The sequence below is a fragment of the Salvelinus sp. IW2-2015 genome, linkage group LG4q.1:29 (assembly GCF_002910315.2).
Source record: "Salvelinus sp. IW2-2015 linkage group LG4q.1:29, ASM291031v2, whole genome shotgun sequence".
Classification (NCBI taxonomy): domain Eukaryota; kingdom Metazoa; phylum Chordata; class Actinopteri; order Salmoniformes; family Salmonidae; genus Salvelinus; species Salvelinus sp. IW2-2015.
In genome coordinates this window covers 50,065,392-50,079,876 of record NC_036842.1, presented here as the reverse complement: position 1 = coordinate 50,079,876, position 14,485 = coordinate 50,065,392, and the positions used below count along the sequence as shown (strand labels likewise).

The window sequence follows — 14,485 nt, the reverse complement described above, 5'->3', positions numbered from 1 at the left end:
TCCCCAACAGCAATACCTACGGTGATCCACGTGCCCTTTACTTTCCTGTGGGGAAAAAAGACAAGACAGACGGGACAGGAGTGATTGTCTCATAAAAAGATTTATTTTTTGCCTAAATGTACAAAGGCAAGTTACAGTATTGTATAAAAAAAAAAAGAAACGTGGCAATGTACACTTTACATAAGAGAGAAACCCTTGGGGAAAGGACAGCGGGGGAGAAGAAGAGGTGTGGGATGAACCAAAACAAAACATAGCAATAAAAAAAGCTGTAAACATCTTTCTTTCAAGTACCGATGACTGATACCGATGACTGATACCGATGACTGATACCGATGACTGATACCGATGACTGATACCGATGACTGATACCGATGACTGATACCNCCGATGACTGATACCGATGACTGATACCGATGACTGATACCGATGACTGATACCGATGACTGATACCGATGACTGATACCGATGACTGATACCGAGCCACTGCTCTGGGGGCGGGGCTGAGTGTGATAGGGCAGGGGGGTTTAGGGGGCAGGGTTATGAATAGAGAACAGGAAGAGGACATCCTACACAAGAACATTCCCTCCTCCCCCTGTGGGAGGAACACAAGGATCGACTACCCAAGCACCATTTGAGACAACGCCTCAACAATGGCTGCCGTGGGCGTATGATCAACAAGTCATTTCTCTGGCTGGCGGGTGTCAACGTACAAAAAAAAATGATCCGCAAACTAGATTCTCGAAAAATAAAATCAAGTGCTTTTTTTCTTCTTCCCCTCATCATTTTTTAACAGCCTGCCACCAGCACAGGGTATCTGGTTTAACAATGAGATGTAGAACAGCAGAAAATGACATTATTACTATATGACCTCACCCACCTTCCGTCTCACTCTGTACAGACTGATTAAAAACAAAACACTAGCTCCTCCCCCATTGTATTATGGACACATGTCAACAACAGAAAAATCGACGGTGAAAAATCTGTGCCAGTATCCAATCATGGCTGAGCATCAACAGTCATGTGGTGAGAGAAAAATGCACCCCCCCTCCCCCAACGTAAAAAAACCTTTTCACGACACTCACCTTGCACTTTAAAAAAAAAATTGCACACCCTTGAATTATCCCTCCCATTAAAAGATTACAACCACAAATAATAATAAATGTAGCGACCCGTCTTTATAAACGGGGATATCGACTCTACCACTTTAGCATACTTTTACAGCACAGTCGATGTCACGCAGGGCTACGGGCCAGATGGTTCAGGGTTTGCCGACCACCACGGACGAGATTCTCCCTGCCGGTCTCATTAAACTACAATCAGAGTCTGGCAGACAATGATCAGCTAGGGGGAAATCAGATTTTCAACATTTTGATGCTATATTTATAGAAAATATATGCAACTAATTGTCCACCAACAGGTTTCTGTGCCAATGCACCACACAACCAATAAGCAAAGCATAACTGCACACGGATTACCAATTTCGGGCCCTTCAACATCATGTTTTGTGTTTTCAACACCCAACACCAAAATTAAATGGATTATGTCAATCTCGACAAACAGAAAATGCATCCTTCCCTATGTTGTACCCAGTATTGAAGGCTTGGCTTGACAATCTCCGAATGTTATTAAACATTTTGGTGTTTTGTAACAGATGGCTCTTTCTATTCTTTCTATTCTTCAAATGGGCTCCCGAGTGACGCAGCGGTCTAAGGCACTGCATCTCAGTGCTAGAGGCGTCACTACAGACCCTGGTTCGATTCCAGGGTGTATCACAACCGGCAGTGATTGAGAGTCCAATAGGGCGGCGCACAATTGGCCCAGCATCGTCCGGGTCAGGGTTTGGCCGGGGTAGGCCGGCATTGTAAATAAGAATTTGTTCTTAACTGACTTACCTAGTTAAATAAAAGGTTAAATGAAATAAAAATAGCCAGTGCGCAGTTCGGATGCCGGAATTATATTAGAGTGGAGTGGATGAATGTGTGCAGGTATCCTACGGGAGACTTTTGAAGTAGCCTAATCAGATTGAAACGTTGTGACTGGTTGTGTTTATGCCACACATAAAAGGTAATACATTTAAAAAGTTAAATGACAAACATTTAGGTTATATTGAAGCGCTATGGTTCTAGTTGCGCGAGGAATAGCCGTTCGGATCAGAGAGGAGGCAGAACGCAGGTGAATCTTTCCTGAATCACTGGGCCTGCTGGGAGCATAGGCCCATGTGGCTACATTATTATAGGACCACTTGGGAGATTGATGATCCGCAACAGACAGCGCATTCGGTACCAGAAGGAGAAAGTACAGCTAGACTGGCCTGCTACTGTGCTTTTCTAGACCCACAACTGGTCCAAATGGGATGAAAACATTCATATAAACAGGGGCGTTATCGAAATGACATTTTCACTACAGTTTACAGCCTAGACTAGAATGTTGTAGTCGCTTGAAAACATTAATGCAATTCTTCAATGCATTGTGGCGTTGTAAGCTAGTCTAGGGTAGGATCATTTTTATTGTCCCTAAACAAGATCTATAGGGGAGCATCATGTCTTGACTGTTATTTCATGTGCAATGAGACACCTGGCCTCTCCGCTGCCTATCAGCTATTCCTTTATGTTCTTGTGGATTTATATAGAGAATTGGTGCTGCTTTGAATAATTTTATGTGTGGTATGATTGCTAGTTAACCAGATCTGGACAAACGATCAACCTACCATTATTGTCACTATGAATGGTGAATAGAGGGAAGGATATACTGTTAGACTATACTGACCTGTGGTACAGTAAGAAGTTAGCACATGGAAAAACGTAGTGCATAAAAGAAGTACCGAAACACCTTGACATGCAAGCAGATGAGGACATTTGGCTAGGATGGAAGAAATGATATAGTAAAAGCTGCTAAATGGAGAATGTAAACTACCCTCCCCTGTGCCCAGTAAAAAAAACACACAACCCTCCTCTATATCCGACCCCACCCCAACGTAAATTTTGACCCGGCCCTAAATCACACAACAATACAAAAACCACAAATCTAATTTATTATTTCAGACTTTCCGTGCTGCGCTCCCGAGCAAGCCGGATCCATGAAGGGTAATAAAAGCATCAGAGCGAATCAGATTGACTGTTTTTAGCGGGCGGGGCGGGTGCTGTGCGGCGGTGTTGGGATCGATGGGCACCATTAAACGGGAGAGGAGTGGACCGGGTGGGAGAATCTGCTGTGTTTTACCTCTCTATCAACCCTCTAGACAGCTGCTCTGCTCTCAGCCCGTCTCGCTCCCGTCCTCTACTTTGTCTATCACGGCAGAAAGTAATCATGTACCAACTCCCAGCCAACAAACTGCATTCACGAGCAGCATCTCGTGGAACCGAAAAACAACGACAACAAAGGAGTGCCGGTCACAATGGCATGTGGAAATGTGACATTGTTTTCCTCGAGGCGGCTTGGGAACGTGCGCGAAGAAGGGAGTAAAATGGCGTCATGGGCTTCGAGGCGGGACAACAAGCTTCTGAAGGGGTGGGGTCCAGGGAGGGAGGGGTAAAAATTATCACAACACTTCAATTCTAAAGCTGTTACGCCAGCTACAGTTTGTCATATTATATCAAGAATGCTAGGGAAAAAAGAGAAGGCTAACAGACCCCCAAAAAATAAAAAGTAGGACATTTTTTCAATAGCATCGAACAAACCTTTTTAAAATAATTCCTCTGTACACTATATACAGAAAACCACAATAGTGAGTGCGTGTGGGAAAAAGAGAGAGAGCTGATAGGAAGTGTCCCAAAGCAAACGTGCACACGGCTTGCTCCGCTGGGAAGGACTATGTGTTGGGCTAACGCGTTACAGTGCCGTCTTACACCATGCAGGCGCACACACACCACACACACACACACACACACACACACACACACCACACACACACACACACACACAACACACACACACACACACACACACACACACACACACACACACACACACACGACAGAGATAGTTGGAAAGGAGAGAGAGATATGATGGGAGGGGATGTGGGCCTGCAGGAGAGATTCCATTTCACAATTGCTTTCATTCACCAAATATAGTACAGGGGCATGTGCCAACTCCCAGTAACACAGCACTCCGTGACTAAGAGTCCTCTAATAAATATACAGGAGTGAGCTGCCTGTCTCTCCAGCACTACACACTAGATCAGAGGGATAGCGAGTGCAGCAGCTGCCATATCTACTGAGCATCCATCGACAGCTCTGGAGAGTGCCCGGCGAGAGCCTCCCTCTGTGTTCTTAGATGTCCACTGATGAGGGAGGACTGCGGCCATCCCATGATGCAGTTTGGTGAGAGACTAGCAGCAGTAGCCAGATTGTGGCTTGCAGACAGTTGCCAACTGTTCACATACAAAGTCCTGTGGGTTCCAGACAGCTTCCATGTCCACAAACTGACACTTGGGGCCCACAACAGCCAAAACAAATGCCATATGTACTGTAGGAGCTGGATGGATGGCTCTATGGGCCCTCTCTCCTCTTCCAGCCTCTGCAGTGTCCAGTGAGGATGGATGGCTTGGATAGATGGTTCTATAGAACCAGAGGCCGCATCTGAAGAATCCAGACGGCCTTTCAGTGCATCTTTCTCCTTCCCTTTCCGGGTCACAGAGCTTGGAGAGCCCCTGAATGGTGCATCTGTACTCCTCTCCTCCCCCCTCCGTTCCTCTTCTCTCTCGGAGCCAAAATACCTCCTGGCACAGATGTGTCCTCTCCCTCTAAGGCGGGGCCCTCGCTGAGCAGCTGGGAACTGTAGCCGTAGCGGATGCATTGGTGCTGCTTTGTAAACTGGATGACCCTTTGGAAAAGGAAAACCGCGACACAGCTGCCGCCCGCCGACGCCACTGGGAGGCCAGTAGTGTTCGAAGCAGCAGCAAACAGCCAAGGGAGTTTCCTTACTGGGTCAGAGTGAGATGGAAACAGGGTAGTCAAGCCAAGACGTGGAATGAACAACTCACAAGAGCCTCATACAAAAAAAAAAAAGCAACAAAAAAAACTAACACGGATATTGTTTACTCTCTGAACAAACTCAAGTAGGCGGATGATAACTTTTCACAAAAAAAAACCCCATTGTGAACTTGAAAGTTCCTCCCCCTGAAACTGAACAGACAGAGAGGAGGGCTGTTTCTGTCAGTGTATGGAGATGAGCAGCTTTGGCTTGCATAGAAAGCCCAGAGTGGTGGAGAGGCATGAGGACACCAGTAGGTCCCTCCTCTGGCCCAAACAACAACCACCCCCCCCCAAAAAAACACAACCGAAAAAAAATAAAAAAATGGGTCCATTGCAATGAATGTCTCAAGATGTCCTCAGGGTCAGTGGGTAGGTTGGTGGATGGACGAAACAACCGACTTCCTCAAGTTAAGCTGCAACTCTATTACGCTAAGGCCCAGGATCCGTGAACAATCCATTAAGTCCATATTTCCATGTAGTGATTTCAAACTTAATCCAGTTTGTTTCTGATCAACCTCCTCTCCCTTTTGCACTCTCTAGTTCCAAAATGGCAGTCGATGGGCCTCACCCCATCAGAACATGCCAGTCTCATCAGGCCTTTTTTTCAGGCCTTTTAGTCCTTCCTGTGAATGTCTCAGCAGTGCAAAGGAGTCAATGGACTGGCTGGGTGGGTGGTTGGTTGACCGCGCGGTACCAGAGGAGGTGGGCTCGGTGAGCCCTCAACCAAGCCCCAGGAAGCCTTGCTGTGGGGGTGGCCACCAATGAAGCTGAGGGAGGAGGAACCAGATCAGCCGGAACAACCAGGCAAAATCAACTAAAAGTACAACAAACACCATTGAACTGATGTCTAAAAACGAGCGCCGCAGCACGCTTCCTCATGTGATCCAGTCACATGGCTCCAGGCAAGGTTGAGGTCAGCCAATCAGGTCTCCCTGTGGGGGGAAAAAAAAGACACAGGGAGAGTTATACAACAGCAACGGCAAGAATTTTAAAATCCACATGCAACAAGATGATTGGCCTGTATTTAGCATGGCTTAAATCAAGCCTATATTGTAGTAACGCCCTACGGAGAATCACACATTCTGTTTTCTCGAATGATGCTTGGAATAAAATGTAGTTGACGTTCGTTCATATTGTGTCCAGCAGAGGGCACCATAGAATGCAATGTATGTTTGTCATCAAACAACTGGAAATCCTTCTAGTAGTCAGTAGCAGCTTTGACTAAGGTACTAGCTTCAGAAAAATGACCATGTTTAAACACCAGGAAGAAGTGTGTGTGTGTATGCAGCATTTTTTGTCCTCTGGAGCTGTGAAGGGGTTCTGGTTCTTGCTTACCATTCTCACCTCCGTGCAGGGGGGTACATGGAGGGGGCGGAGGCTTGCTGACTAGCAACAATGGCTGATGAGGAGAGACCTGTGAAGGAAGAGCTAACATTAGATACGCCTCCATATACTACTAATGACTCCAACGTTTGTCAATACACTCCTACACCAAGTTTGGCTACTCATGGATTGCGTGTTACTACTGTACCTTTTCTATAGTACCTTAGGTGGGAGAAAAGGGCCTTGCAAAGTTATATAATTTGACAGATGTGATTAGCATAGAAAAGCGCTCCATTTGAGCAGTTAGCTAATTGAACACCAAAGGCAGAGAGAGATGTGTTCCGTGTGCTTGAGCCCGTTTGTCGGCGTCTATCCGTTACTCACCTGTGGCATAGGACAGGTCGTACTGCCCCGAGAGAAGCGGGTAGCCCAGGTGGTGATGGGAAGGCAGGATGCGCTGCGAGGGCGAGGAGCGCGGCCGGTCCATGTCTCGGTCTCGTTCGGAAGCGGCGCGCTCCCGTTCCCGTTCGTGCAAGGGGGTTTTGTCGCCGACTGTCGGCGACTTGCTCTTGTACTGGCTGGCGTGCTGGTGAAGGATGTCCAGGGCCTTGGCCTCCGAGGCGGACTTGCCGCTGACCGTGGGGCTGGCGCGCGACGCCTTCTCGCCGCCCTCTTCGCCTGGCCCCATTTTACTGCCATAGGGAGAGAAGGAGAAGTAGGAACCTGGGGGTGACAGAGGTGGTTAGACACCATGACACGAGTCGATTCCACGTTTCCATTTACAATCAAAGCAGGAAATGTCAGGAATTAATACACCAAGTCATTTTTGTACATATCATAGTACAGAGTGAAAATACAATCCCATTGGAAGAGGTGTATGTATCCCAAGGCATTAACTCTTACCAGGATAGTTCTGCATCATGACCGAGGGCATCCCGCGGTAGCCCGGGTGGCTGGGGTCATAGCCCTGGCCGTAGCCGTAGGCTCCGTGCATGTAGGGAATGTAGCCCTGGTGCTGGGCCAGAGGAGAGGAGAACTGCATGTGGGCAGCAGTGGCCCTCGGGTCCTTCACCATCCCCCGGTGCTCCTCAGAGGCCGCCAACGACGACCGGGGCTCAGCCACCTCTTTGATCTCCTCCTTGGGGGTGGCGTCTTTGGACCGAGCCCTCTCATCCCTGCCCTCCTTGCCCTTTCGGTCTCTGTCTCGGTCCCGTTCCCTGTCTCGGTTGTCTCGGTCCCTGTCCCTCTCTCGGTCTGCTCGATCTCGGTCTCTTTCCCGTTCCCTGTCGCGTTCCTCTTTCCACCGCTCCTCGTCCTGTGGTTTCTGGGCATCAGGGTACTTGCTGGGGTAAACGTAAGGCCACAGCCGAGAGTCAGGCTCCTGAAAACACCACAACATATATCTCATTACAGACAATATCTCAACAGTTGTGTCTTACACATTTTTTAAAATTCACTCAAACATTTCCCAAAATACACAACAACAAAAAATGTATACTGCATATTTTGAATGGGTGGCTCATTACGTTAAAACATCCAATCAAAATCAACAGATTCAAACAAAGCTGGGTCATGTTACCTGTCTGTACCACATGCCCTGCTCCATGGCCGAGGGCCTGCCCGACTCCATGCCCGCCTTGAGCTCCTCCCTCTTCCCATGGTGCCCTCCCTCGCTCAGCTTCATCTTCAGCCCCTCGGCCTGCTGGGCCGGTGCCTTGGCATCCTCACCCTTGGGCATGATGACCGATGACTTGGCCTGCTCCAAGGAAGACGAGGGATCTTTGGACAGCTTGCCCTGGGGTGGCCCTCCTTTGCCCAAATCTGTGAGACTGGGGGCCTTGGAGAGGGTGGGGGGCACCGAAGCCTTCTGCTTCCATTCCTCACTTTGCTCCTTCCCCGAGGAGCCCTCTCGATCCCTGTCCTTTCCAGCAGCGTCCGATTTCTTCTCGGCGGCGCGGTGCTGCTCGGCTGCTGCCTGCCGCTGCCTCTCGTCGTACTGCTGCCGGTAGGCTGGGTTAGTGTTCATCAGGTGGTTGTGGTAGGCCTGGTCCGGGTGGTAGGCGTACGGGGGAACGTAGGCATACTGGTTGTAGTAGAGAGGCTGCATATACATGTTGGAGCGCTGCTGGATGACTGAGGCCTGCTGCTGTTGCCCCGGTCCAGAGGCACCCATCTCAGGCTTACGGTCCTCCTGCAGCTCCTGCTTGACCTTACGGTCCTCATCGCCTGGCTCCTCCTGCTCCTCTTTCTTTACCTTGACCTGGGCCCCCTCCTGCAGTGTGGCCCCCGTGACCGACACCCCCGGGCTGGGGTTGGGGTTGGCGTAGTTCGGGGAGTAGTAGGTCTCGTAGCCGGGGTAGTAGGGGGACTCCTTGCTGGGCGTTTGGGCGGGGAACAGGGCCTTCTTGGCCCCCTCTCGGATAGCCTGCTCCTCGGACTTGATGCCCTTGGCGCCCTCCACCCGACCTTCGCCGTCCTCGCCCGCATCTGAGATGTCCGAGTAGGCCGGGCTGTTGGTCTTCACTGAGGAATTGTCGGCTCCGTTCTGCGTGACCACGTGGAGCGGGGTGAGGGGTTGGGCCATGCCTCCAGCCTCTATCCTGCTGGCCACACCGATGGATGGACTGGGGGCGTTGTCGGTGAAGCTGTAGATCTTGTCCGCCTCTGCCTTGATGCTGGCCAGCCGGCTCTGGTGGGGGTCCGATGAGCCATTCAGGAGTCCATCACCTTTGCTCCCCGGGTCCGAGGATTCAGAGTATGGGCTCTTGCCTTCTTCCGGCTTCCCCCCTTTCCCTAGCCCTTTGGGGCTGTCTCCCTCCTTTCCCGCCTCTTTCTTCTTCTTGTCTTTCTTCTTCTTGTCCTTCGAGCCGCTCAGAGCTGGGTTCACAGACGAGGGGTCTCCCGGGGCCGAGGGCTTGGGCTGGATGGCTTTCAGCTGCGGGCTCTTGGGAATGGACTGAACCACTGAGCCCAAGGCAGGGGTGGAGCCGGGGCTGGCTGCAAGGAAGCCGCCGGCCGTCTGTAGGGAGTACAGCTGCTGAGGTGGTATGGCAGTGGCGATGGGACGCGCTGACTTCATGCCCTTCTGGGACAGCTTGTCCACCTTGGAGCCGCTACCCGTCTTCTTGGCCCTGTCTTTCTTGTCGTCCATGCCGTCATTGCTGGCCTCATCTGTTAGGCAGGGCCCGTCTTCGCAGCCGTCTATGGCCATGCCAACTGCCTCTGGGTCGGCCTCGCAGGGCTTCTTTTTACTCTGCTTGGAGCCAAACTTCCCAGAGGAGGGCGATGGAGTCTGGGCCTCGAAGCCCCTGCCCTTGGGTGTGACTGAGCGGGCCGGGGACAAGCAGCCCTTCTGAGAGATGGAGGCACCGTTGCAGCTGCCCGGATCGGGGTGGAGAGTGGAGTCCTCTCCGTACTCACTGTCCCCATCCATGTCCAACTTCATGTCATCGTCGTTGTGGGCGCGGGCCTGGTGGTACTTGAGGCCGTTGATGTGCTTGTATTTCTTGTTGCAGTTGGGGTGCGGGCAGTCGATGAGCACCGGCGAAGGGCAGTTGCGGTCGAGTTGTGGCGGGGGAAGGGGCTCTGCCTTAATGGTGGGAATGCTGGGGAGGACGATGTGGGGCAGGTGGGGCACTCCTCTGGGCCCGCTGTTGGAGTTGGTGCGCATGCGCTTGCTGCCCTTGGTGTCCTCAGAGCTGGAGTTTGGCTCCATGTCCGAGGCGGGCTTGTTCTTGCGCTTGTTGGCCGACGACGAGCTGGCCTTGACATCCTCCGTGTTGCTGTTGGGCGGTGTGCGGCGCTCCGACGACGTCTGGCTGCCCCGCCGGCTCTTGCTGCTGTTATTGGCGGCGCGCGTCTTGCTGGTGCCGCTGCCTTTGTTGTCTGAGGAGTTGCTGTTCTCGTTGACAGGCGTGTTGCCGTTAGGCCTCATCCTCTTCCCCCGGCCCCGGCCGTTCCTCATCTCCAAGTCGCTGGTGGGGGACTCACAGAACCTAAGAGAACCGAAACCAGAGAATTAGACCTATTGGCCATTAGCGCCCCCCTCCTCCTCCAACCAGAGAACTCACTGCCCTCCTGAAATCCCCAACAGCCATAAGGAACTGTCACAGCTGATATGAAACAATACAAGCCAAAGGTGTTGAACCACTCAATTGAGCGCGCTCAATCCCGTTGCCATTCTCGGTCAGCAGAGAGACACTCAGATGGGAATGCCCCTCTTTCTCTCTCTCTCCCTTTCACTTTTTATGTCCAAACTCAGAATCAAATAGGCTTCCCAAAAATAACACGGTGAACGTTTATTTTGATTGACAATTTTGTGCATTTATCAAAATCCCATCAGGTAGCCTGATTTCAGATGTGTCATGTAAACAAGATTATTAGGGAAATCATTCTTCTTGAAAAGCATGTAAACGTTTTAATCAAACTATTACATTAATCTGACTATTCACAAGAATCATATTAATGTATGCATACTCAGTACCAGCAGTGTCTCTATTGGTCAGTCACCGGGAACGGCTCGTAATACCAGCTACAATACACGATAAAGGCTCAACATTTCTGACACTGACAGAACGTAATCGTCAGACAATCGTTTACGACCTAAGAATTTGCCCAAGATGCAGAAATGTTGTCTGGGACCGCAAAATCGTGGCATAAGAAAGTCTCTCTCTCACATAAAAAAAATATACAAGTGAAAGGTGGTGAACGACTCAATCCCGTTGCATCTCTCTCTCTAATATCACCGCACCGATTCCAGAGGGCTCTTTTTTATTTGTATTTTTTTTAACAGGCCCCGGACGTGTGCCGGATTCTGATCCTCTCGTTATCCCCCCCAATCCCGACAGCCCAGTGTGTTCTGACAGATCGCCAAGCGCCACGGGGCTCGGACAGATTAGGCCAGGGTGACGTGGCAACTGATCAGATAGGAAGAGATAACATCCCCCCCTTTACACACCAGCCAACAGGGAACAGAGCGAGAGAGACCGAGAGAGAAGAGTCACAGAGCTCTATCAAAAGACGTGTTGCACGGCAGGAAAGGCGGCTGCAGTGCAGATCTGATCTGGGACGATGGCATGTGAGGCTGGGCTTTTTCTACATGAACCACTGACAAAATGCAACCTGGATTATGGATGAATACACAGTTAAATGGCATGAGAAGATTACTGTGGGGCACACAAAGCTATGGAGATGAAGGACGATTGCTTACAGCACTATAGCAATTGTTAATCTTACTTACCAACACATGGTGAAACAATTACCCATCGACTCTTTATATTTGCATATTCACTGTAGGGTTGGGGAATATTATGATAGCATCGTCTATTGACGGTATATAAATATGGTATATACAGAACTCAAGAGAGGATTGTAGGCCAGACAGAGTGGAGAATTCCACCAAAGCAGCACAAAATGTCCAGTCCATAAAATATTGTTTCGCTCTCTCTCTCTCTGTCGGATGCATGGGCCTTAAGGACAGAACAGAGCATACAATTCTAGCCGTCTTCTGCCACGATTTTGCCGTCCCAGACAACATTTCCACGTCGTGGGCAAATTCTTAGGTCGTAAACGTCTTGGCTCGTTCATTGTGACAGGGTCTAAGGTCTGACGCTTAAGTTCGGGCAGTGTCAGAAATGCTTTGCAAGAAGAACGATTTCTCTAAGAACCTTTGTTTTACATGACACATCTGAAATCAGGCTACCTGACGGGATTCTGATAAACGCACAAAAATTGTCAATCACAATAAACGTTCACCATGTTATTTTTGGGAAGCCTATTTGATTGTGAGAGATAAAAAGTTTGTATGGGGAAACTATTTATGAGATACTTTCAGTTTTTCCCGAACTCACTTCACTCGTGCATAAGCATAGGAGACTTGCGCTGCTGCTGCTTGCACACAGTCATTGCACGTGTTTAGTCGAAGTCTGTGAAAGGCTCAGCCAGCAGTATGGTGCCTCTTGACAGGAACGATGGCAGAGGAGAAAAATCTATCCAACCCCTGATGTTGCATTTCAAAACTCCTGTGTCAGCCGGGGGGGGGGGGGCTTCTGAGACGTTACCCTATGATATTTCATTCATAACGGCTGGCTCCGAGGACAGGAAAAGCTATGGGGGAAAATCTGCCCCAGAGGCCCTTCATACCAATATCTGTCTATTTTCAAGTGTCTGACAGACCAGACCGCATGTTCTGTTTGAACGTGTGTGCATGCGTGGGTTTGTATGTTTTGAGTGAGTGTGTGTGTGTATTTGAGTTACTGTATGCTTACCTTGGCGGGGCCCAGTCGTGCCTTGTGCAGTCAAGGAGGGTTCCCACATAGGTTTTGTTTCTCCAGGTCACGTTTACCACCAGCATACCTGGGAGGAGGAGGAGGAGCGAGGGGGGCACGATAAGTAATGAAGATTAAAGAGGAATTATCATCTCATGTCCTTCATCAGCCAAGAGTCTAAACCCCCACGCAACACACACACAATAAACAGATCATATAAATCGAACCGCTAATTATTAGCAAAAATACGTATACATCCCACACAGTATAGACTGGTAAACATACAACACCGTACTAAAATCTGGTATACTAATCATTGGTTTCATATAAATTCCTGAAGCGAAAAAGACAGCACTAAGCAACATTCAGGTCAATCTGAAATGAATGGCATCTCAGAGTATTGAATAAAATAGTGGGACTGTTTAGTATTCAGCACGCTGCATGCTGGTTTCCCTGTCGGAACTGCTAACAAACACACCTCCCCCCTCCATTAGAACAGAGCAGTTCCTGATTACAGCCTAAGAGCAGCACAGTACACTGACAGACGGCCATTTGTATGCAGCTGAGCGAGGGATGAATGAGGGGAAAAAACAGGGGCATGGTGTCCTCCATCTGACATTGCTGCCTGCAGACTGCAGAGGCTCCACAGGAGAAAAAAAAACGTATTTTCATGTCGGGGAAGGAAACAGCTGAGGCATATAAAAGAGTTCCCTGGTCGTGAGAGCCCAGGTCTGTCGCCTTCAATTTGTCTCTCGAATGGTTTGCGCATTGGATGGCAGACACTTTGATACTAGAAGAGTGAGGGGGAGTGGAGGATTGAAGCTCGGCTCATCTGTGCGCTTGGCTGCTGAGAGAATCAGCCATGCGCTCTTGGGCCACTAGGGGGCAGTTGGTATCACAGGATGAGCTTCCATTGGATCACTACCACACACACACACACACTCCATTTCATTGAGACATTCCCCCGAGGGCTTGTCTTTCATAATTGACCTGAACTCTGTCAGCCGACCGTTTTGCCTTTAGCAGCTTCTCTCATAAATCTCAGTCACAATGATTGTGTTTACACAGGACATTCAAGATAATGTCGCTTAACTCAAGTGGACAATATTGTTTTGGTTTCAAGAAAGGGAATACGCACAATTAACTGAATAGCTAATAGCTGTCCCACATTTTACAACCGTTCCAATAGATTTTCACTATTATACGCCGTGCATATGGTTTTTGTCAGAGCAGCAAAACGCCAGTAGAACAAAAGTTCACTACATTACAATGAGAAAAACATTGATTTTCAACGAGACGAGCCGTTCAAACAAACAATGATAAATGTGCGCGCATTTATGTCCAGGCAGACGTTACACAGAACCGCCTTAGGAGCAATTATCCCATCTGCAATCAGTTAGCATGACATCAGCGCGTTGCTGGACAGGTAACCATGCAAGACAAACAAAGCCCTCTGCCAATTCCATGTCATTTACTCTGGCGCGCAAATGTTATTTCAAATGGCCTGCAACGCTGACGTTCAACACCGGAGCCTCGTAAAGAAAGTCTGAGCCAAGGCATAAAAAAAAGATCTGATTCGCTCCATTTCTGAGCTTATTACACACACCATTCATGTAGTCCCTGAAATCACATAAGTGCTTTAAGCAGGTGAGGGAAGTCCCTAAATTCACATACATAATTGTAAAAACACAGGTGTGGGTTGAAGTGTGTGAGCTGCGTGTGTGTGTATATGAATAAGTATAACCTAGCCTATGTTCTCGTAGCCACAGCGTGAGGGATAAACAAGTGGTAAAAAAGCCCAGACAGTGCTGCTTTTCAGGCCTGAAAGCCTGCAGCTCACGTCAATCCTCTGATAGTGACCTCTGTGTGCCAGATAAGTCGTTGGTGGTGACCCGAGTCTGCCAGCATTAAAGCTACATGTCT

General features: G+C 49.3%; 1 protein-coding gene across 3 annotated transcripts in view; it reads right to left on the bottom strand.

Moving 5' to 3' along the window:
* Positions 1-3,927: 3,927 nt before the first annotated feature.
* Positions 3,928-14,485, bottom strand: part of znf609a (zinc finger protein 609a) — a 176,468-nt gene continuing 165,910 nt past the window's right edge. For all 3 annotated transcript variants that reach the window (XM_023984907.2, XM_023984908.3, XM_070442941.1), the window contains 6 exons: positions 12,563-12,650; positions 7,876-10,291; positions 7,200-7,677; positions 6,681-7,019; positions 6,309-6,387; positions 3,928-5,905 (listed from right to left, as the gene is read on the bottom strand). In XM_023984907.2, coding sequence (XP_023840675.1) covers positions 6,314-6,387; positions 6,681-7,019; positions 7,200-7,677; positions 7,876-10,291; positions 12,563-12,650 — 3,395 coding nt within the window. In that variant the 3' untranslated portion in view covers positions 3,928-5,905; positions 6,309-6,313. The remainder of the gene's footprint in view (positions 5,906-6,308; positions 6,388-6,680; positions 7,020-7,199; positions 7,678-7,875; positions 10,292-12,562; positions 12,651-14,485) is intronic.